Consider the following 22,126-nt stretch of genomic DNA (forward strand, 5'->3'; position numbering starts at 1 on the left):
AGCACATGTGCTCTGCTGTAGTAGTAGTGGTGGTGTTCCACGGCGGATTCCGATCTCCAGTCTTCGTGTTATCTTCGTGTCTGCTCGCCATTGTTGCAGGATGCCCGTCAGAGAGAGCACAACTCGGGTGAGAAGTTGAGGGTTCTAGGACTCTGCGAGAAGTTTGGTCAACCCAGTCGGACGCGCATGAATACACAGTGAAGCTAAGGTAACCAATTGGTAGGAGGCGGCTGAGTGCGCAGACTCTGGCGCAGATGCTGGTACCGAGAAAGAGTGCGTCACTCTCAATAATGGGAGGTGTTCCGGTTCGAACGGCAATTTGCTCTCGAATCCGCAGTTACTCCGCTGCACCCAAACATTTCTCCTCTCATCACTCACGATTCTTCGAGGAGCATGGACGCGATGATTGTCCCCTCCTTCTTCGATCCTCCTCTGTCATGATTCTGCTATTGATGCAGGTGTGCGTGAAGTGCCTGCGACCGCCCCAGATCTCAATTCTCCCTTGACCGAGTCCGATCGGGATCGATACGATCAACTTCACGGTACCTCTCTAAAGATAACATATCGAACGGTGCGAGAGAAACTGCAACTACGGCTCAGGGCGACAAAAATGCACGATCACCATCGAGCATGGACTGGAGAGAGGCGGAGGAGGGGAGGTGATGAGGAGGAGCTGACGGAGATGGCTGTCCCGCCCCCAGCTCAGCCAGAAGACCCCAGACGTCCTTCGCTAGAAGATGTTGAACGCCGGCTAAGTCGACACTATACAGCAGATCGAAGCGAAGCACTGGGCGAATTGGCGGCACCTGAACCCCTTCCGTCAGGTGAAAAACCGAGTGATGAAGAAAGTGGAGCTCATCGCCCAAGTCTGGAGGAGGCGCAACAAGAGGAGGAGGGCGAGGAGGGCGAGGAAGGCGAGGAAGGGACCAAGGCCCTGGAATCCACCCATTCATATATCGCGACAGAGGTTTACATAATCTCTTGGTTGGTTTTGTTTTCGCTCTTTGGGACTTTGGCACGATTGGGAGTCGAAGCTATCACATTGTATCCGAATTCACCTTTTGCCAGCCGGGTACTATGGGCCAACCTGGGAGGCTCGTTCTTCCTTGGCTTTCTTACGGAAGACCGTCAACTGTTCCGAAACGAATGGGGGTCAGGGGACCCCAGTGCACCAGCATCGGACCATATCAAGGTCAAAAAGACCATTCCACTCTACATCGGCCTTGCTACGGGTTTCTGTGGCTCCTTCACGTCATTTTCCTCCTTCATCCGCGACTGCTTTTTGGCCTTGACGAATGATCTCGAGTCGCCTTCGCCGACCTTACCCTACCACGTGGACCCGGTTATTGCGCATAGGAGTGGCGGTTTTTCATTCTTGGCCCTCCTCGCCATCTTGATAGTTCATCCGGCCATCTCTTTGGCAGGGTTGATGGTGGGTGCACAGTTAGCTCTGGTGCTTCAACCGGTCACGCCAACGCTACCATTCGCATTCTGTCGCAAAGTCCTGGATCCGTTGGGTGTCATTCTTGGCTTTGGCTGCTGGCTTGGAGCAGTCTTTTTGGCTATTTGGCCCGCGGGGAATGACATCCACTGGAGGTTCCGGGCGGTTTTTCCGCTGGTGTTCGCACCACTGGGCTGTCTCCTTCGCTTCTACGCGTCCAAGCACATGAACGCTATCATACCATCCTTTCCGCTGGGCACATTCGCTGTCAATATTTTTGGAACAGCAATCCTAGGCATGGCGTTTGATTTGCAACACTCGAGCACCATCGCCGCCTCCGGGTCCAACGCTTGTGCGGTGCTTCAGGGGGTCATGGAAGGATTTTGCGGGTGCCTCACAACGGTCAGCACGTGGGTCGCGGAAATCCAGGGACTTCGTCGAAGACATGGTTGGATCTATGGTGCTGGCAGCGTGGCTGTCGCATTGGCATTACTGGTGGTGATCATGGGGTCGATGGGATGGACTGTTGGCTTTGTCCCACCGACTTGCAGCTGAGCATACATGTTTCACTCCTGGTCAGCGTCTGAAAATGTACAGTGATGTGCGAGTTCGAAGTCCTATTTGGCAAATCAAAAAGGGTTTTGAGGACAAGTCGAGTGGATTCAGATTACTTAGACGCCCTACTAGAAATAGTCAAGCGCAGCGCCACTGTCCCACTTCAAGTTACAGGAAAGAAGAATACAAAACATGTGTCATTTGAGACTATCTTGCGCGGTTGTAACCTCCAATTTTCTCGATATGTCTCTCGATACGATAGACAGTCCTTTGATTGTGTTGTACTGTCGTCGACATCGTGCCTCTTCATGCTGCCATGCACGAATAGCTGATAAGCGGCGCAGAAATATGCCTAATGCTCCTCCTCTTGAACTTCCGAGCATTGTTTCTCACACATTGTCGCCAACCACCTTTCTGGCATTGTGCATATCGGCGCGAGGACAGAAACCGACTACCATCGTTTCAATGTAATTGGACAGACTTAAGTCCACGCCAATCAACATCGATGTCCAACTCTGAAATGTACGGAACAGGCAGCCTCCTCGGCCATAGATGCCTGCATCCTGGAACTCACCAGCATGTGGTTGCTGCACGACAAGGAGGGGGCCAATAGACCTCACGCAGCATACAGAGGAGGCAGCCTGAAGATGCCAAACGATACCAGACGAATCTAACTGGTACTGTGCGGCCGGGGCCATGAAGGTCTAGAATCAGTCTGCTTTTGCATGCATTGTGATTTGGGATTTCACATTTTCTGCAAGTGGCTGGCTTGCTCTGGAGCTGGTCGAACTTGGGCTGGCTGGGTGTTGAGCTGGTTAAACTTGGGCTGGCTGAGCGCTCAGCTCAGTTCAGTTGATGGCTTCTTGTGTAACACGAGGGCAGAAGCGTTGAACATAAAAGCCCGTCCTGCTTCTTCCCAGATTTTGACGAAGTTTGGGACCAATTCACCACTCGACTACGACAAAGAGCCTTGAACATTCTATCGTGCATACGAGCTAAGTGAAACAACAAGTAAGTACAGCCCAAAGGCCTTGACTAGGGCAGAGAGCGAATGTTGTCCAAGGACGACAGAGAAGACAACTTCAAGCACCAGCATCGTTGGCGACTTGACTTACATCTTTTTCAACAAACCTTACACGACGTATATTGACTGAGCGCGATTCCTCACCCACAGATTCTTTGTGGATTTCAGGACATGTATTTCGCTCACCACTGTATCCAGATCATCTAGAGAAACAAATGTTTGAACTCCATCTGCTTTGCAGCAGAGTGCTCAGCACTTGGACATTGGCACGTCGGCATGTATTTATATGCATTAGTCTATATATGGCTTAGTCTATACTAACGGAGTAACCACCTCTCTTCTGGCATTGGCTACATCTTGATTGGCTGACCGGCTTGTATCCCAGGGGAGCCAATCGGGGCTAGTGAAGCTTGAGTCCGACTTTTCCTGCTTCCGTCCTCCGACTCTGTTACTTTTCTTGATTGCCCGGCCTCCTGCCACGCGTCAGCATCAGCACCGCTCCTCTTGGTTTCTGTACAGCCCTCGCTTGTCGTCCTGCACGCCTCTTTCGTTCCCCTACCAAGTTGCATCTTTACTGCTCACAGGGTCCCTCACCAGCAGCTGCCGACTCTCGTTTGGTTGGATGGCCCCGAGCAGCTGTTAGCCCCCAACCCGAGTGTCCGTATCACCATATCGCGGTGCGCCCCCCGAGCGACTGTCTCCGACCACCATTGAGGCTTTGACTGGAATTCAGCCAACTCCTAGTCGAGACTGCGACATTGCGAATCGCCTCTGACATTGCGCCGCGAGTCTGATTGACATATTCTTGGGCTGGACTTGTTCTTCGCCCGGCCTACTATCGAGGATACCTATCACAACGTGTCCAGCGCAGCGACTGTCCTAGGAAAGGGCATGTTGTGAATCGATACACACATAGCGGATGTGATTTGCAGCACGGCCATCACCCATACTTTGATACCGACGACATCGCAGCCGTGTTCAGCACAATGTCGCCGAAGACCGTCACGACCTTCCTCCTCTCCTCCCTTATCTACAGCACCACCCGTGCTTTCGTTCCTCTGGATATCCACCCACCCATAGACAATAACGCTTTACAACCCGTACCGTCTGATCTCGACACAGTCCATTGGGTTCCTATCGCAACCCTCGAGCCTATTTCTATCACGCCTTATCCTGCATCCTCAGTACCCACGCCTACTCCGTCTCCTCTTGAGGAAGAAAATGAATACCATATTCTCCCCTTGGGTCTCGATGCCAACGCAGTCCCCGAGCTGAGAGTACGGCAAGTAACAGGCCAGGGTGCAGCCGCTGCCGCTCCGACGGCTATCAATCAAGTTAGTCCGATCACAACATACTACATCAACAAGGAGATTGCGCCGGGTCAAGTCACGCAAGTGCCCGTGGTCTATACCCAGACTTTCGTACCCATTCCAGATCAATGGTCCAGCGCAGGTGCAGGAACGATCGGACTGGGGACCATTTCGGGCACTGTGGGACAGGTGAGGAGCAAGAGAAGTCTACCGACTCAGGCTCCTTTGGCAGGGGAGAAGCCCGTGCAAGAGGGCAGTGTTGACGAGGACGTTCGATCACCCACTCCAACCCACACGGACGCCGTGCCTCTCGCGGGCGAGCAGAAGGCGGCAGACTCACCGGCGTATGCCAACGATGCGCGCCGCGCTCTCCAGGCAGGAACGCTGGCTGTTCTCGCCGTGGGCATTGCGACGATGTGCGTGAGCTACCTGTAAAGGCCAAAAACAGGGCGGGCCACCGATCTGGTCAACAACGTGGTCAACAATGCGACAAAAGTGTAGAGAACGCCACCATGGACGGCAAACTTATGTATATATACCACGGTATGCTTAGCCGTGGTTTTTTTGTTTTGGGGGAGGGGAGTTTATTGTTGAAAACATGAAGCCGAACAATTGCATATAACGCCCAACAGGTCTATTTCGAGGGGCGAAATGGAAACCCAAAGGAGTTGGATGTGGTGGGAATCAGCCGAGGAATCTGCGCTTGTGTGTATATGGAGTATGTAGAGCTCTGGACATTCCTATCCTGGCGAGGTCAATGTATACGGGCTTTTTGGGTACAGGCGAGCCATGGATTCGGGCACGATGGGGTTATATAGACGGCAGATACGTCTTCTAATGCGACTATACGAGGTACACGGGATCTTTTCAATAGTCGTGAAGCCATGAATTATGCGGCTATACGCTTCACCGGCCCGACCTAGACGTCGAAGGCATCCTGATTGTAATTGCGCTTCGACTGGCTCACTCAGCCCACCTCAAGGAACCTACTCCCCACGGCCCCAGTTCACATAGAGCACATGCCATAAACAAAGTCGCTACAAGTGATCAATAGCTAATATAGTTAAGACTAGAAACTAGATATATAGCCTCAATCACGCCCGAAGCTCCTGGTGTCTATTGCCCACTGAACAGGCGTTCCAATCATCTGCAATGTCGCCATAGACTGAAGGATCAGTCAAATTCTGCTCTCGCGTCCGTACCTGAAGTCGAATCAGTCGCAGTTCAAGGTGCTCTCTGAAAAGGCCAAAATTCACGCAGAGGCATATCAATGCCTGGCCCGCATCACGGCGACGCTTCGATGAGGATGCCCGGCCGAGTATTGTTGAGGTACAGTAATCCAGTGACTGCCACCCTCACCCCAACTTTGTCCTTGCCGGGATATCGTTTGCCGGGTTACCGGACTACCGTCTATTCTTCCCCGTCTCCATTACCGTGGGAGGTAATGTGGTACCACCTGTGAATTGCACTTGGGGACGCGACCTTGCCGTTGGGGACATGGGGTTGCCGTCAAACAAATACCAGCAAACGTCTGGATAAATATCAACGCCTTGGTAGCGTTCGTCCTTCGATTTGCCTCCAGAAAACCTTTGACGAAGGCTCTTGATCGACTTAGATCTCTTGTGTCTACCGAGTACTTTCCTTCATTCTTCGAAAGGCACGTGCCCTGCATGACGCCTTCCATTGTATTCGAGGCCGAACCAGGCAGTGCTCGACTCATGGAGTGTAACGTTGCCGCTAAGCCATTGGTGGTAGATGGGGGCATTGGACACAAGACAGGCGTTGCAATGGTGCATCTACCAGAGGAGACAAATTCAAACCAACAAACTATCGTTACAGATCCTGACCAGCAGTTGCCGCACTTGACCATATCAGAGGACTACACGGTTTCTGAAGAACCCTTGGGCACAATCCGTCCAGTCCGTGTCATTAGTATTGGTGCCGGAGCTAGTGGTATCAATCTTGCCTACCAATTTACAAAGAACATGCAGAATTCGACATTGAATATCTATGAGAAAAACCCAGCCGTCGGCGGCACTTGGTACGAGAATCGCTATCCCGGGTGCAAATGCGATATCCGTAAGTGGAATCCTTGCCTGTTTGTTGAAACGATAACTCACTATAATGCTTAGCCTCGCACAACTACCAATTTTCATGGGAACCCAATCCAAACTGGGCTGAGGTATTTTCTCCGGCACAGGAGATTAAGGATTACCTTCAGCACTGCGTCGATAAATACGACCTTGCCAAATATATTCATCTAAGTCACAAAGTCATTTGCGCCGAATGGAATGAAGAGCGTGGCATCTGGAATGTGAAGATTGAGGACACAGCCAACCAGTTGATTTTTACCGACTGGTGTCATTACTTAATCAATGCCGGTGGCATTTTGAACAATTGGAAATGGCCTTCTATTCCTGGTCTTCATGAATATCAAGGAAAGCTAGTGCATAGCGCGAACTGGCCAAGCGCCTGGGATTACAGTAATCTCAAGGTTGCCGTCATTGGAAATGGGTCAACCGGCATCCAGATTGTCCCAGAGATGCAAAAGACGGTCAAACAGCTCGTTCATATCATTCGCTCACCAACATGGGTGACACCGGGAGCGGCGTCCAGGTATCCATCCCTTCGAGGAGGTTCCATGCCCGACGTCTTCACCGAGGAACAGAAAGAACACTTCCGCAATGAACCTGAATCATACCTGGCATTTAGGAAACAGGTTGAACGAGAGATCAACAGCAAGTTTCAGATGCTGATCAATGGGAGCGCAAAAGCGGCCGAAGTTCGACAGGCAGCATACGACAGTATGATATCCCTCCTTGGGCCAGAGGGTGCTCGCAAGTATGCCGAGAAAATTATCCCTTCGTTCCCGGTCGGCTGCCGAAGGATTACCCCAGGAGTCGGATATCTGGAAAGTTTCACCAAGGAGAATGTTCGAATCATCACGGACGCCTCCATCTCGAGAGTTGACAAAACTGGCCTCGTGATGTCAGACGGAGAGCATATTGAGGTGGACGCTATTGTGTGTGCAACTGGGTTCGATGTGTCCTTTTCTCCACGCTTTCCTGTCATCGGACGAGACAAGATCAGTCTCAGTGATGTTTGGTCCAAAAACATCCCGTTCGCTTATCTCTCCATGACGATTCCAAAGTTTCCGAACTATTTTGGTGAGTCTTTCCCTTTGCTCAGCTACTGTTGAGGTGATTACTGACCTTGCACAGTCTTCCTTGGCCCTAATGCGCCTATTTCGCACGGCAGTATTCTTACGATTACCGAGCAATGTTCCAAATACGTGATGCAGCTCATTACAAAGGCACAGACAGAGAATATCAAGGCATACGACGTCAAACAGGCAGCCTGTGATGATTTCCTTACACATATCCATCACTTCATGCCTCGTACAGCCTGGGCGGCTAAATGCCGATCGTGGTTCAAGAACGGAACTGTGGATGGGCCTATCCTAGCCATACATCCAGGCAGCAGGATACACTGGTTCCATTCGCTTGAGAGGCCGAAATTCGAAGACTTTGACTATACCTACTGGACAAATAACAGATTTTCTTACTTGGGCAACGGCTTTTCAACGAGAGAGATGGATGGCGGCGATGATACATGGTTCTTAGAGCATCCTGAGGCGGCTTATCTCTATTATTGAACTGAATTTTTGGGATTCAATGAATTTTTCTGACGATACACCGAAGTTTCGAAAAGAGAAATTGGCCTCGAGATGCCGATTGACTTTGAAATATAGACAGATTTGGAGGAGCAGAATTCAGCGTCCGCGCAATCTTATTACCCCAGCCATTTGACTCTCTTGGCACGGGCGCCCCTTTTCTGTCACTCGAGTCCATGAATTGAGCTATAGTCACTCACATAGATGCAGCTTACGCTTGCAATTGAGATGCCTCTATGTATTCATACTCTGTTTTCCTCCTTTCATCCAAGATGAGATACCGAGAACTGCTGGGGACTCAAGGTGCTGAACAGCAGCTTCTTTCATGGCATTTTCCATCCCGATGATAGACATTTCTAAGGTGGAGGACGTGTGTGGCTCACTTGTGTCCTGACCTGTCAGCCTCGAGCGCTGCATGTACATCAGCCATCCCTTCCTCTTTCCTGCTAGTATACGCATGGGCACCTGGACCGGGATCGTTAAGAAGGAAGACTTCCCTCCAACGATCTGGATGCGTTACCTCAAGTACCGTTCCGGGGGGGAACTTACCCTTGTCGAAGCACACCGCCATCATCCCGCGACCAATCTCGTCTGGCTCCGATAGCTTATCCTTCTGCGGATCAACGAACCTGAGAGCCTCAGCGTGATCGTATATCATCGGCGACATGGTTGGTCCAGGGGCAATAGCGACCACGCGGATGCTTTCCATTTCTTGAAGCCTTGCCATGCACCTGGCAAAATTACTGATTCCTTGCTTCGCCGCTCCGTACAGCGGAGTCAGCATGCTTGGTTTCTGGGCTCCAGTGCTCGACACAAGGACGATATACCCCGGCTGTGCTGCTTGGACCCATTTGCGGATTGCAATCCGCGACATTTTCAAGGGATGTTCAAGGTTGATGCGTAGCATTGAGTAATGGGTGTCGTCTCGGTCGTTCCAAAAGTTATTGAACGACGGCTCGTAGACTCCTGCTCCCGGACAGAGAATATCGGGAACACCGCCGAAAATCTCAGCATAGTGCTGGAAGGCTATTTCAAGCTCGTTCCACTGAGACACATCGGTCCTGCGGAATGCGACACTGGGGCCGCCCGACTCTCTTTTCCATGGACCTGTTGCATTCTTCTGAATTGTGTCGAGCCATGCGATTGCCTCACGATGAAGGGATAGATCGCAAATCAAGACGTCGCACCCGGCGGCGTACAGCTGGCGGACGAATGACAGGCATATCCCTACAGTGACTTCTCAGCTGGATGGCCTCAAGTCTCTCAAGCCAGACATTTACTTACCTGAGCCGCCACCGGTGACAATTGCCCCCTTCCCCTTGAGGTCTATTGCAGCCATACTTGCGTCTGCTCTCTGGTTGGTTTGACAGGAGAGGGGGAGAACTCCTTATGGGGGGACCAATGTAGTAACGCGACGGCTAAGGACTCGCTTTACTGCCGGGTTACCGGGCATCACGGATCGGCTAATTACAAGGATTTCGAAGTCTGAGACAATTGAGCCAAATTATGTGGCAGTCAGCCCGCCTTAAACCCCTTTGTATTTGGGACACTATCAAAGCCGCCGCCCTCATGTGCTCCTGTGGTCGAGAAGACGTGCCGGCCCTTTACCATCCCTCTCAAGGCGTAACGAATCCTTCAACTGTTGAATGGGATAAGCACTGATCGTGGATGCTGAAAGCATGGAGATTCCAAAGCTCACGGACCAATTTACCGCAAACTCTGGATGATCTACGGTCAATATAGAAGCAACGTCTCGCAATGTCTTACAGCGGCGAGGCTGGACATTCGATACGCTCCAATACCCTTGGCTCAATGGCAAGCCGCCGTTACAGCTTGGTCGTTTGTCGCCTTGTGAGTACAAAAATGCCCTCCCCCGTGGCGAGCTGATCACCTCTTTCATCCGTGATGTCTGACTCGACTTGGAACCTTCTCCCCTCCTCGCGCCGTATCCAGGAACGAATTACCACCACGCTAGGAGTTGGTGCTGGTCTTAGAAACTGTATTCGAAGCTCGGCGGTCAACTGTGGTTCGGATCCGCCTCGACTGCGCACACAATATTCTACTGTGCTGCTCATAATTTCGTCCAGCAAGGTTGAGATCACGCCGCCATGGCAAATACCGGGCCAGCCATCGAGGCCGCTGCTCAAGCTCAGAAACATGCGCATTTCGTACATAGATGAAGGCGTGCCTTTCTTTCGTCTATATTGCGCCAGAAAGTGTCCAATAGTGTCGCAGGTCTTGAGCGTCCGAGAGAAGAGGGCATGCCTTGTTGACGTTGTCTTAGGACATCTCAGTGGAAGCTTGAGCACCTCGAAGTCTTTGTCGGCCAATAATTCACGACACCAAGGTAGGCATTGGAAGAAGTCGTCGTCGTCGTCCGTTCTCCGTGTAAAAGCAGCTGAACTGTCCTCAAGTTTCGGTGAGCCATTCATGCCTCTGTTGCCATCCACCACGGCACCGCCCCTTGCTGTGCTTCCCATGGTGCGATGTTGTTGAGCAGCAACATTTAACTGTGACCAATGGTCTGACTGTGAGGGATACCTTGGGACAGTTATTTCCGGCCATCTGAAGCAAGCTTTAAAGGCAAGGCTGTAAAGTCATGTTTAACAGAGATCGCGATCTGCTTCGTCAAAGCGCGGGCCACATGGCCAGATGCTCCCCTGTCTGGTTCCACAGTCAATCCTGATAATGTCCTCCGATTCCGACAAGTGATTCAATCGTCCAAACAATGATCTCGGATTGACAAATGACGTTTGGAGACTCCGAGAGACCCGATCTTCCACAGGAAAACCAAACGGGCTCCCAAAGAACCGATCTTTAGCCTCGTATCTTGTAACCTGAGAAACGGAACGGTTAATTTGGTTCTGACGGCATTGTGAATGATGCCGCGAAACCTGAGTATGCCTACCCGTGAAGAAAGGACCATTGGGCCGACTCCCCAACTTTGAGGTCGTTCTAGACGAGGGGAAAAGGCAACGCCCGCAGGCAGTAGCATGCTTACCAGCAGGGCCAAAATTTCGCCGAGGTGTTTTCTTCTAACGGCGGGAGGCTGTGTACTCGCCGAAGCTAAGCCATAGCAAAGGAGATGATCCCCAGTCATTGTCACTGTCCATGTCCTGCACCACTGTCAACTCGTTGGAAAGCCACGGATTCTCTCTCGGTAATGTCAAAAGTGGCAGGAGAGACCTCCCGAGTTGTAAAACGGAAGAACTGAGCTCGTCACATCTGCTGCGAGGTGAGCGGGTGGTATTTGAAGCCTCATTGCCAGGCTATTCAATGACCAATCATGCCCTGCGCGCCGAGTGCCTAGCCCAGAAATCAAAGTCATCTGCCACACCCTAACACGACTTCTAGACATCAGACTTACTCCAGGACTCCTGTCTTTGTCTCTAAACCCTCTCTGTACAGCTCAGATTCCTCGAGGCTACCATTACGGCACAGCGTGGAGCGACGACCATCTCTTGGCTCAGATCCTTTCTCTAGGATGCGAGTCGGCAATTCTACTTTCTCAGCAGAAAGACGATACAAAAGAGCCACTCAGGTGTGCGTTCGATGCCACGACAGGAAGGTTTGTCGCTCCTCGATCTACTATGCTCTGTCAATGACATTAAACCCTGTCCAGGTAAAGTGCGATGTGCAATTCAGTGACAAGGCCGATTTTCAATGTAGCTATTGCCGCGCATCTGGTTCCCTCTGCGTGTAAGTGCACAGTCTTAGATCTTCAGTCGACGTAATTAACTGCGCAGACTGAGAACCGCAAGACGTCGAGGCGTACCGATGGGTTCACGGCGGTCGGAGCACGCTCGGCAGAGTGCGCCACTCCATACAGCCTCCTCGATACCTGTTAGTGTCAGCTCAGAGAGCCCGGTTGCTTTCTCAGCCTCAAACACATCGCCGTCTGGAAATGATAGCCAAAACCGAAGTGCGCTTTCTGAGACTCGAGATGAACTCATGCTGGCCGACACTGCAAGGAAGGGGGACGGCGAAGCATCCAGGTTCCGCCTTCAAAATATGACGGATGAAACGAAGTCCATTGATCGAGAGACCTATCCACATGGCGAGACAAGTTATTTGGGAAAGTCTGGTTTCTTATCCATCTTTATTCATGTCCAAAATCAGAACCCCAAAAGGGATAATTCTTCGGACTCTGCAAAGCCCGAGCCAACCGTGCCTTCACCATCAAGGCATCTGTTATTCAGCTTTATGGACACCTACTTGGAATTCTGCTACACGTGGTGCCCAATCTTAGAAAGAGAGGATATTCTCAAGGATCCTGGATTGGAAAGCTCCTCGCTTCTTAAACAGGCATTGGCACTGCTGGGCAGCCAGATTAACCCACCCCTCCTGAAGCACGAAACGCCGGCCAAGTACTATGAGAATGCCAAGTCTCTTTTCTATGGCAATTATGAGCGGGATCCTCTTTGTCGCATAACAGCCGTCATGTTGATGTACTGGTGGAGTGCCGGACCCCCAAACATCGTCAGCATGGACTCCCAGTTCTGGTGGACTGGGATCGCGGTGAAGCTCGCCCAAGAAATCGGATTGCATCGAGATCCTTCTAAAGATCAAGTGCTGAGGCCTGGAGAAACAGCAGGTCTTCGACGCCGCATTTGGTGGACGTTATTTGTATGCGTACCTCCCTTCTCCCTTGGAACGTGGTTAGCTCACTGGTGTGGACAGGCTCGTGAACGTCTTACCTCAATCTGTCAGGGTCGACCCTGTTCTATCAATCCTAGTGATTGCAACGTCCGTCCACTGACGCTGGAAGATTTTCCGGCCGGAAAATCACGGCAAGGGGAAATATTTATTCACTGGGTCCGACTTTGTGAGATCGTTGGCCGGGTGGCTCGACATCTCAATTCCCGAACCGACTGGCAACCGGTCCCAGGAGACATCAGTGAAGACCTTGTAGCTTGGGTAAATTCGTTGCCCCAGAACATGGTGCCTCCATTCCAACCGAATGCTGGCGCTTTTGACCGCGAGGTGAATCAGCTCTTCTTGCCTTATCTGTCGGTCATCACTCTTCTCTACATGAAACGGTTGACCCAACCGTTACCCAAAGCATACACAGCTGGAATCCTCGCCGCTTCATGTGTTGCACGTATATTTGAGGATTTCCTGGCCCGTGGGACCCTCAGGTTTCTGCAAGGCGTGGCGGGTTGGTCGATTGCGATTGCCATCTTGGCTCTCCTCCATGCTCGTCGTGTTGAGTGTCTCAAAGAGCACGCAGAACAACACCTGGAAATCTTATTCACAGCCTTGAAGGAGATGGCAAATCACTGGCACTCGTCAAAGATGTTTGTCGCCGGATTCGAGAGTTTGACGGACAGCGATTCCTTCATGTCAACCGCCAAAGGCCGCCCAGACACTCATCCACCTCCAACGCGAGCAGAACTTGACGACTGTCAACTAGACTATTTAGTGGAATGGGACGGCGTGAGCTACCTCGACTATTTTCCAGGCGCTTCTGCCCACACAAGCGCCATGTTCAACATCTTGTTAAAGTATGACCCTCCTAATCTATTCTCAGACATCCTGGTCCCGAACGACGTCAGTATGCAGTATCAAGATCTTTTCGACGGTGTCTGGTTGGAACAGTCTTATGACGTGGAACAGATGATCTAATTGTGTAATATGTATCGGAGTCTAAAAACGGTGGATGCTGGTGCATGTTAGGATGGCGCAGTCCAGAAAACCTCCTTTGTTATCTCTCCGTCATGCTTGAAATAGGTTGCAAGTCTTATAACTTGCTTGTGGGCTTCCACACCTGGACCTCGGGGATGGAGCGATAATTTTCAGGGAAGTAGAGCGGGCCCAGTGTTTTCTTGACGACTTTGTTGGTCACGCTCTTGGGCAACTCGGTATCGATGACTCTGAGCAGAGTTGGAAGCTTGTATCCGGCCAAGTTCTTGCGCAGATCGGCCCTCAAGTCATCAAGTTTCAGATTCTCGATGTCCTGATCACTTCGCAGCTGCACCACGGCGCCAATTCTTTGACCAAATTCATCATCAGGTACCCCGACGACGGAAACTTCCTTGATGTATGGGAGAGACAATATTTCTCGCTCGATGTCGAGGGCGGATACCTTGTACCCACCCGACTTGAGGATGTCAACAGACGCGCGCCCGAGGATGGAAAAGTAGTTGCCACACCTTTGGGCAAGATCTCCCGAGACGTAGTAGCCGTCCGGGTCGTGTGCTTTGGCCGTCGACTCAGGGTCATTCAGAAACCCTAGGAATGCGTTGTAGGACTTCACTAGGACCTCTCCAGTCGTTCCTTCTGAGAGTTTGACATCGACACCTGGTGCTGCACAGCCGACAGATCCAAGAGGTATTTCACGTTGCTCTAGAGGATCACAGGGCATAGTCAACACCATGCCAGCCTCGGTTGAACCGTACCGTTGGACGATACGCTTGCCGCCTAGCATGGACATCCAGAATTCATCGACCGGCCTCGGTAAGGCGGAAGTGCCACACAGACAGGCTTTCATCTGAGCGGTACTGGCTATATACTGGTCCCGTTCTCCCCCTGGTAGCTTGGCTAGACTGGCTTGATAGTGATGCATCATCCGCATGTAAATGGTTGGGACGCCAGAGAAATGGGTGACTTTGCGCCGCTTGAAGTAATCCCATGTCCACTGAGAATCGAAAGTGCCAGACTTGAAATGCACGCAAGCGCCTCGCAGCAGGAAAGGAAGCAGAGAGATCCAGATCCCCGTGGCATGGTGGACAGGGAGGACGTGAAGCATGGAATCAGACCTCGTAACCTTGAGTTGATCTGCCAGTGTAATCGTCCCTTGATCCAAAGAGCCTACACGGATGACAGCAGCCTTCGGAGGACCTGTCGTACCGGAAGTGAATATCACAAGCCCGGGCGCATTTGGATCGCGAAAACGATTCTCGATCGTGAATTGAGACCAGTGGAACTCCTGCAACCCCAAGCTCTGCTGGACTGGGATACATGTGAAACTTGGGTCTGTGGTTTTGGAAGTCTCACGGGCCAGAGCCTGAGCTTGTTTGAGTGAAGTGGTCGCCGCGATAACTGCTCGGCACTGGGCCTTTTGGACATAGTAGCAGGCTTCTTTCAGCGGGCAGAGATGACTGATAGGGCTTGCAACTGCTCCAAGGCTAAGAACGGCGAGGAACGCGACGACAAATTCGTATCCGCCGGGGGCGACAATGGTGAGATACAGTGGTAGGCCATCTTGAAGCTGCTGTAGAGCTGCAGGCGGTAGAGCGGCACGAATCACTTGTCGCAGCTGGACCACGTCTGAGAGGAGCTGGATGGCGGATCGCTGAATACCCTCCTTGAGATCTTTGATCAAGGGTGTGGCAACAGCTTGGGTGGCATGATTCAGAAGCTGAATGAAGAGCAAACTGCCAGGAAGTTCCAGATTCACCGGCAGGCAAGCTTGGCCGGCGTGCGAGCTCATGGTTGAGAAGCATTGCTCGGAAGCTCTTCTATCAGACCACCAACGGTGACTAAATATAGTGAAGCTGGCACGGATTGTCGCGACGGCTATTAATCGGGTGTATAACTCTTTTACCGACACGGCGTCAGGTCCCACAGGTAGGGTGAACGGGTAGAGTGATACAGGCCCGAATGCCGCTCCGGCCGTATCTCTTTAGCCATGCCCTCTCCTTGCCATGGGCGATAAAAAGATCCCCTCTGGTGCTGTTGCTACCTTAGCTTCTCACCCTTTGTAAACACGCTTCATCATCTAATCTGCTACTCCCAATATCAGCAGAAACCCGCTGAATCTTCCAACATGAGAGATTTCACTGCAAGCCTTCGCCCTGCTCAACCAGATGGCCCGACTATGCTCAGTCAAGAGCGAATGCGGTCTGGCATAAATTCGGAGCAGCTGGCACAACACTTGCTGGCTAAAAATGGTTTCCTCGAACGACAAAAGAAAATACTCGACATCCTCAATAAGCACTCGATCTTTATCAAACAAAACCAACTCAATCTCGCTCGACCGGACCGTTACTATCTAGCACTTGCGCGAGCTAAACAGATTCGCCGCTTGGTTGCCGAACACAAATGGGATAGGCTCGACGTGGACATGGCCGAGTACCTAGTCGATGAAATGAGCCCTTTTGCACTGAACTCGACCATGTTCCTAAAGTCCATGCAGCAGCAGTGCAACGAGCAACAGCGTGCATATTGGCTTCCAAAGACCAATTCATTTGACGTCCTCGGCTGCTATGCGCAAACAGAGCTCGGGCATGGCAGCAATGTCAAAGGTCTAGAGTGTGAAGCAAGATGGGACCAACAGACCAAGACCTTCGTCATTCACAGTCCAACACTGACGGCCTCGAAGTGGTGGAATGGCTCTTTGGGAAGAACTGCAAACCATGCGGTAGTCGTGGCGCAATTGCTACTACCCTCAGGCGCTGGATTCAAGAGCTACGGGCCACACCAATTCATTGTTCAGATACGCGACATGAAGACTCATCAGCCTCTGGACGGTATCGTCATCGGTGACATTGGCCCCAAGTACGGCTATACTACTATGGACAACGGCTATACTACTATGGACAACGGCTATATGCTTTTCCAGCACCATCGAGTGCCTCACAGTGCTCTATTATCAAAGTATACGCAGGTCGACCCTAATACTGGGCATATACTAAGCCACAAGTCCAACAAGTGGTCTATGGGACCATGACCGCAATCAGGGCGGACATTGTGGAGCATGCTAGACTTATCCTAGCTCGCGCCGTCACCATCGCGATCCGTTACACTTCGATACGGAGACAGTTCAAAGATCGAGATGAGTCCAACCCCTCGGCGCCAGAGCTAGTCGTCCTGGACTACCCAACGGTTCAAATGCGACTGTTCCCCCTTCTGGCGACGACCTTTGCCTTGCACTACACCGGACTAGCAATGAGGGCCTTATACGAAAGCAACCAGGAGACTATCAGTCGCAATGATTTCTCAGCGTTGGCGGAGACCCACGCGTTGTCCTCCGGTCTCAAGGCTCTTTGCACAACGCTCGCAGCAGACGGCATAGAAACCAGTCGCCGCGCTCTTGGAGGACATGGTTTCGGTGGAGGCAGTGGCATGATTCCACTAAACAGTGATTATTTGTCGAAACCCACCGTTGAGGGCGACAACTATATGATCACCCAACAGACTGCAAGCTACCTGATCAAGGCCATGGGGAGAGCCAAGAGACAGCCTTCCGCACAGTGCGATCCTACGCAGCAGATGTATCGAGAATACCTGTCTGGCGGAACAAAAGCACCCCTCAAACTTCTAGACGACGACGCCGCAATTGTGAGGGCATTTGAAATCCGAGCTTGTGTGGTAGGACACCAAGTGTACCAGGCAAGGGTGGAAAACGGCCGCGGCTGGACAAATCTCATGGTTGAGCTCCACGAGCTCAGCATTATTCACTCGGAAATGTTGCTGGTGCGCAATTATTTCACAGCACTCCAAACCCGATCGGGGCCTCCTTTGTCAGATCAGACCTGGGATGTGATGCGGCTGATGTTCCAACTCTTCTCTCTGAAAACAATCCTGACCCGTCCAGCCGAGTTTTTGGCGTCAGGATTGATTACCGTTGACGAAATGACCAGGTTAAAGGATGAGGTCGCCTCCATCATGGCCAAGTTACGACCACATGCTGTCAGCCTCGTTGATGCATGGAAAATTCCCGATTATCTTCTGCAAAGTGCTCTGGGCAGTTATGATGGCGATGTCTACAACCGCCTGTTCAAGCAGGCCCACGAGATGAATCCACTCAACAAGCTCACTTTCAACCCAGATTGGAGAAGCAAGGAAGTAGTGCTTGGAGAGGGAGTGCAGGCATCTCAAAGGAAAATAGAGGAATTGGTCTGGGGAAATGTGTCACCTGCCAGCAGGTCCAATCTTTCGAGACTCTGATTGAGTACCACAGCACCTGACCACCTCTTGCACGGCGGCGTTACAGTCCTGTGTACTTAGAATTCGAGAAATTTTTCCGTATTCGTTAGAACTCCATAGGACTCTCATTGACAATTTCTCACAATGGAGCAGAATCTGCCGGTAATAGCAAGACCATCAGGCTTAGCGTCAACCAGCTGTTCGCTTTCCACCCTTTTCTCCTTTGTGGTCACGAAGCACATATAAAGGGAATGTGACAAAACTGCGAAGGCCAGAGAGTATTAGATTGATCATTTCCCTCCGCCCCCAGTGGCATTCCAACCATCAACTCATTCTGTCGACCCTCCATTGAATACCCAAAAATTACCGAATAAATTGGTCGACGAAGTTCTCCCCCAAGCCAACCCTCTTGTAGTGTTCCTTCGCCAGTTGTAGCTTGCTGAAAACGTCTTCGACACCCTGTGGCACTCCATCCGGGTCAACATAGATGTACGCGCCAGTAACGTGAAACAGTGTGATCATTTCTTTTACACCGTTTGGCACCTCGAGAGTATGGATGTCTCCCGGTGGTTCGAACGCATAGCTGCCTTCCTCCGCCCACCAGTCGTGTTCGAGATAGTGCCAGCGTCCTCGAAGCGTCGTGGCATGCACGGGCCCTGAGTGTCGGTGTCGCGACAGTATCCCGCTCTTCCGAACCCGAAGTAGATTGACAAAATATCCCTGACTGACATTGAAAAGCAGAGGGCGGAACCAAACATCCTTTGTCTGTGGTACCCACAAGTTCTCGTCGCAGTCGAGTTTTAGCGTATTGAGAACAACAAGGTCGTCCGAGACATTTGGCAATGGTTCGCCTCGATATGCGACGTTTTCGGCTTCCGGTCTGGTGGTGGCTGTTGAATCCATCATCTCGGTGTGTGAGCGTGCTCGTGAGACGCAAAGAAGACTAAAACTTTGTTTCGCGTAGGTCTGGAAGGTCGCAAATGTTGAGGTCGCCGAGAGACCTTCATTTAGAGAGCTCGTCTACTGCTATTTGTTGATCCTGACAATGACGCAGCCTCATGATCAAATAGGACTCCCGCTGGAAAGGCCGTACTAGGAAATGGCTCGTCGAATCATCACTGATTAGCTACATGGCGATTGGCTGGCATTATTTTTGCCGGCCCACGACTTCTTTCGATCTTTATCCCTACAGTCTCTGAGTCTATCCGGCGGAATATGGCAAATGTCTCAGACCGAGGCTTGAACATCACCCTTTCGGTACAGAAGGCCTCCCGAAGTCGGCGAGAAAGACGGTGGCAAGTCACGACGCAGAAACTTTCGAGGTAGGCCCGACGGCGAATATAGAAAGAAGATTCGTGGAACTAGAGCGAGAGACAGACCAGGAGCCAGCGTCGACATACGATTTCACTGATAGGTGCAATGGCAGAATTTCCAGGAAAGCTCAGCGGCAAAGTGGCCCTCATCACAGGTGGCGGCTCCGGCTTTGGTGCTGGTATCGTTGCAAAGTTCATCTCGGAAGGTGCCCGAGTAGTGATTGTGGATGTCGACGAGACCCTTGCACAAAAACAAGCCCAAAAATATCCTCCTGGATCTGTTGTCGCTATTGGGGGCGACGTCAGCCTGGAAAAAGATTGGGCATCAGCTCTCAACGCAGCTTTGGCTACCTTTGGAGTGCTGGACGTCGTTGTAAACAATGCCGGCGTTCTTCACAAAGCACAGCCATCTACCGATATAAGCGAGGCTGAGTACGATCGGATCATGACAATCAATGTCAAGCAGTTGCTATGGACTACCAAGGTGGTGGTGCCATACTTCACCAAACACCAGAGACCAGGGACCTTCATCAACATCTCCAGCATCAGTGGGCTGAGGCCGAGGCCAAACCTGGTCTGGTATGCAGCGAGTAAAGGGGCAGTCAATGCAGTATGCCCTTCAGCTCACGTTGCGAATGTGTGCGTCTTGAGTGAGGACTTATTAATCATTCTGGTACAGGCAACAAAGGGTTTGGCCATTGAGTTTGCTAAACGAAACCTACGCTTCAATGCCATTCTTCCAGCTGTGGGAGACACCAGCATGTAGGTGTTGCTACCATTTGCCAATGCTGTATCACTGACAACACGTCTTGAAAAGGACACCCCTCTTCCTGGGTCACGATAATAACCCAGAGGCGAATGAGAGAATGATCAGTTCGATCCCTCTCGGTCGGCTCTGTCAACCTTTTGATGTTGCCGGTGCCGCGTCCTATCTAGCTAGCGACGATGCTTCTTTCCTTACCGGCGTCTGCTTAGAGGTAGACGGGGGTCGAGGTATATAATGGAAAACACAAATACACAGGATAGAATCAGAGATTCGGGAAAGCCATCCTGTTGCCGCCAACCGGATTTGGGAGACTTCAATTTTGGGTGTGGTTGATATCAGTACGCGAATAAGGAGAGGCCTTGTGGTTTCCATTGTCTACTGTGTCTGTCCATGATTTCAAGCCTAGCGGATCTTGTTAAATTTGCATTGACTGTGGCAACTGCTCTGCTCGAGCTATTCTACAGGATCTGAAACATTGAACGCGGTTGTTTCCAGCAATTGCGGCAAAGCACAGCCAGTAGATTTTGGATTGACGCAAGGTTGGTCGTTCCCTGCTGATGCCCCTTTCTGGGCTGGAGACGACCGTAGTGAGAGCTCTGGCTGCCGCAATTGACGGTGCATTGCAATCTGATGTATTATCAAAGAGAAGCTAGCTAGACGACAATGCCTGTTGTCGCTCGTTGCTGCCTGCACCGACGTCGTCAGATACACACAAAGGGATGAATGGGCAATGGTGGTTGACATCAATATTAAAATCAGCGGGATATCGTCTTTCCTGGAGGCATGGTGCCTGGTCGGCAGCGGATGAATTGCCTCTGGACCGCAAGCTCAACCGCAAGTTCGGTTAATGCTCGGTAGAAACTGATCACGCCAAAATTGGCTGGAGAACAATTCTCTGGAACATCAATCTATCTATTCACATCATGCTTGACCTTGCCGACGCCTATTTTGTACAGCCACCCTTAAGGTTTATTTCAGCTCTCGTAGGAAGCGATAACCGCGAACGTACCGTCGAATAGTAACTTCGAACAATTGTGGACTGAGGAGACGATGCTAAAGCGGCTGTCGACCCCGGAAGATTACAGAGGGCCCATTATCTTTCTCCTATCGGATGTAAGCTCGTATATCACGGGCGAGGATTTATTAGTGGACGGGAGGTACACGGCCTGGTGATATAGATATGGTCCTTATAGAAGAGCAGCAGTAAAGCGGGTAGATATCGGAGACTCGAGAGGGTGGAAATTGGCAAAAACAAGGTCAGTGCGCCCGGCGGACGAGTGCTAGCCAATTAGATTCTGCCAAGCACAGTACGCAAACTTGCGGTTGTGCGGTTGGTCCGGAGGCATTCTCTAAAATACCTATTCGGGTAGTTTCAGTATACAATATGGTCTAGATGAGATTCGCCGCGTGGCATTTTGTACTGCCCGCCTAATCATGCGCAACGCAGGCAAATCCCTGCAGTCGGTACCATGCGGTCCCTATTGGACACGACCCATCGAGTCTAGTATATGGCGGATTTAGGCGGGTTGTAGAGCTTTCCGTGCCTCACACTTTTCATGGTCCAATCCAGGGAGATCCCGAAAATCAATAAGCTTCTACAACGGGTTGGCGAAGATGATTGGGAGTTCGGCAGTCGGCAAAATAAATAGAGCACTTCTCCGCAAAATCAGCCGTAACCTTGGGACGGGGTATCTCCCCCGTTGTAACTATGGTGCCCATGGGGTACTGCGGCTAATTAGGTGGGTGATCTGGAGGTGCCGAGACTATTTAGAGGGCCCTTCTGGTATCTCCTGACACTGCTACACTCACAACCCCTTTCAGCATTGTGTTTGCAATTCCTCGACCATACTGCATAGCCATGACGCTCGAACAAACCAAAACTCCTTTCGCTGAGCTCGATCACCTTGAGGACTCAAATGATGGCTCACGGATCATTCCTGATGAAAGCCCAGTGCAGATTGATGCCGCCGAGGAAAAGAAGCTGCTATGGAAGATCGATAGGCGCTTGGTCACCATTACTGGCCTGGGATACTGCATGTGTCTTATGGATCGAGGCAACCTCTCTGCTGCCTCTATCGCAGGGTGAGTGTGGGACAACCCTGGATGGGAGTATTCTTGCTTACAGAATCTCAAGCATGACTACGGATCTTGGCCTCGAAGGAAACAACCGCTAC

At 51.3% G+C, this 22,126-nt stretch overlaps 8 protein-coding genes across 8 annotated transcripts; 6 read left to right on the forward strand and 2 right to left on the reverse strand.

Annotated features, from left to right (window-relative positions):
- The first annotated feature begins 85 nt into the window (after nt 1–85).
- Nucleotides 86–2,202, forward strand: PV07_00683 (uncharacterized protein). Its single transcript, XM_016387156.1, has one exon. It carries the CDS (start codon nt 611–613, stop codon nt 1,994–1,996), a length of 1,386 nt encoding a protein of 461 aa, XP_016254084.1. The 5' UTR covers nt 86–610; the 3' UTR covers nt 1,997–2,202.
- A 1,293-nt stretch (nt 2,203–3,495) lies between these two features.
- On the forward strand, nt 3,496–5,294 carry PV07_00684 (uncharacterized protein). The gene has a single exon (XM_016387157.1). It carries the CDS (start codon nt 4,007–4,009, stop codon nt 4,763–4,765), a length of 759 nt encoding a protein of 252 aa, XP_016254085.1. The 5' UTR covers nt 3,496–4,006; the 3' UTR covers nt 4,766–5,294.
- A 706-nt stretch (nt 5,295–6,000) lies between these two features.
- Nucleotides 6,001–7,985, forward strand: PV07_00685 (uncharacterized protein; the record flags this gene model as incomplete). Its single annotated transcript, XM_016387158.1, has 3 exons — nt 6,001–6,409; nt 6,463–7,497; nt 7,552–7,985. 3 exons carry the CDS (start codon nt 6,001–6,003, stop codon nt 7,983–7,985), a joined length of 1,878 nt encoding a protein of 625 aa, XP_016254086.1.
- Nucleotides 7,986–8,382: 397 nt separating this feature from the next.
- Nucleotides 8,383–9,342, reverse strand: PV07_00686 (uncharacterized protein; the record flags this gene model as incomplete). Its single annotated transcript, XM_016387159.1, has 2 exons — nt 8,383–9,230; nt 9,288–9,342. The coding sequence occupies 2 exons, from the start codon at nt 9,340–9,342 to the stop codon at nt 8,383–8,385; spliced, it is 903 nt and encodes a 300-aa protein (XP_016254087.1).
- A 2,672-nt stretch (nt 9,343–12,014) lies between these two features.
- On the forward strand, nt 12,015–13,628 carry PV07_00687 (uncharacterized protein; the record flags this gene model as incomplete). The annotated part of the gene is made up of 2 exons (XM_016387160.1): nt 12,015–12,629; nt 12,684–13,628. 2 exons carry the CDS (start codon nt 12,015–12,017, stop codon nt 13,626–13,628), a joined length of 1,560 nt encoding a protein of 519 aa, XP_016254088.1.
- Nucleotides 13,629–13,743: 115 nt separating this feature from the next.
- Nucleotides 13,744–15,435, reverse strand: PV07_00688 (uncharacterized protein; the record flags this gene model as incomplete). The annotated part of the gene is made up of 1 exon (XM_016387161.1): nt 13,744–15,435. The coding sequence occupies one exon, from the start codon at nt 15,433–15,435 to the stop codon at nt 13,744–13,746; it is 1,692 nt and encodes a 563-aa protein (XP_016254089.1).
- Nucleotides 15,436–15,771: 336 nt separating this feature from the next.
- Nucleotides 15,772–17,894, forward strand: PV07_00689 (uncharacterized protein; the record flags this gene model as incomplete). Its single annotated transcript, XM_016387162.1, has 2 exons — nt 15,772–16,585; nt 16,648–17,894. 2 exons carry the CDS (start codon nt 15,772–15,774, stop codon nt 17,892–17,894), a joined length of 2,061 nt encoding a protein of 686 aa, XP_016254090.1.
- A 1,398-nt stretch (nt 17,895–19,292) lies between these two features.
- PV07_00690 (uncharacterized protein) lies at nt 19,293–20,187 on the forward strand (the record flags this gene model as incomplete). The annotated part of the gene is made up of 3 exons (XM_016387163.1): nt 19,293–19,796; nt 19,866–19,948; nt 20,004–20,187. 3 exons carry the CDS (start codon nt 19,293–19,295, stop codon nt 20,185–20,187), a joined length of 771 nt encoding a protein of 256 aa, XP_016254091.1.
- Nucleotides 20,188–22,126: the final 1,939 nt, after the last annotated feature.

This window comes from Cladophialophora immunda (assembly GCF_000835495.1).
Source record: "Cladophialophora immunda strain CBS 83496 unplaced genomic scaffold supercont1.1, whole genome shotgun sequence".
NCBI classification, from domain to species: Eukaryota; Fungi; Ascomycota; class Eurotiomycetes; order Chaetothyriales; family Herpotrichiellaceae; genus Cladophialophora; species Cladophialophora immunda.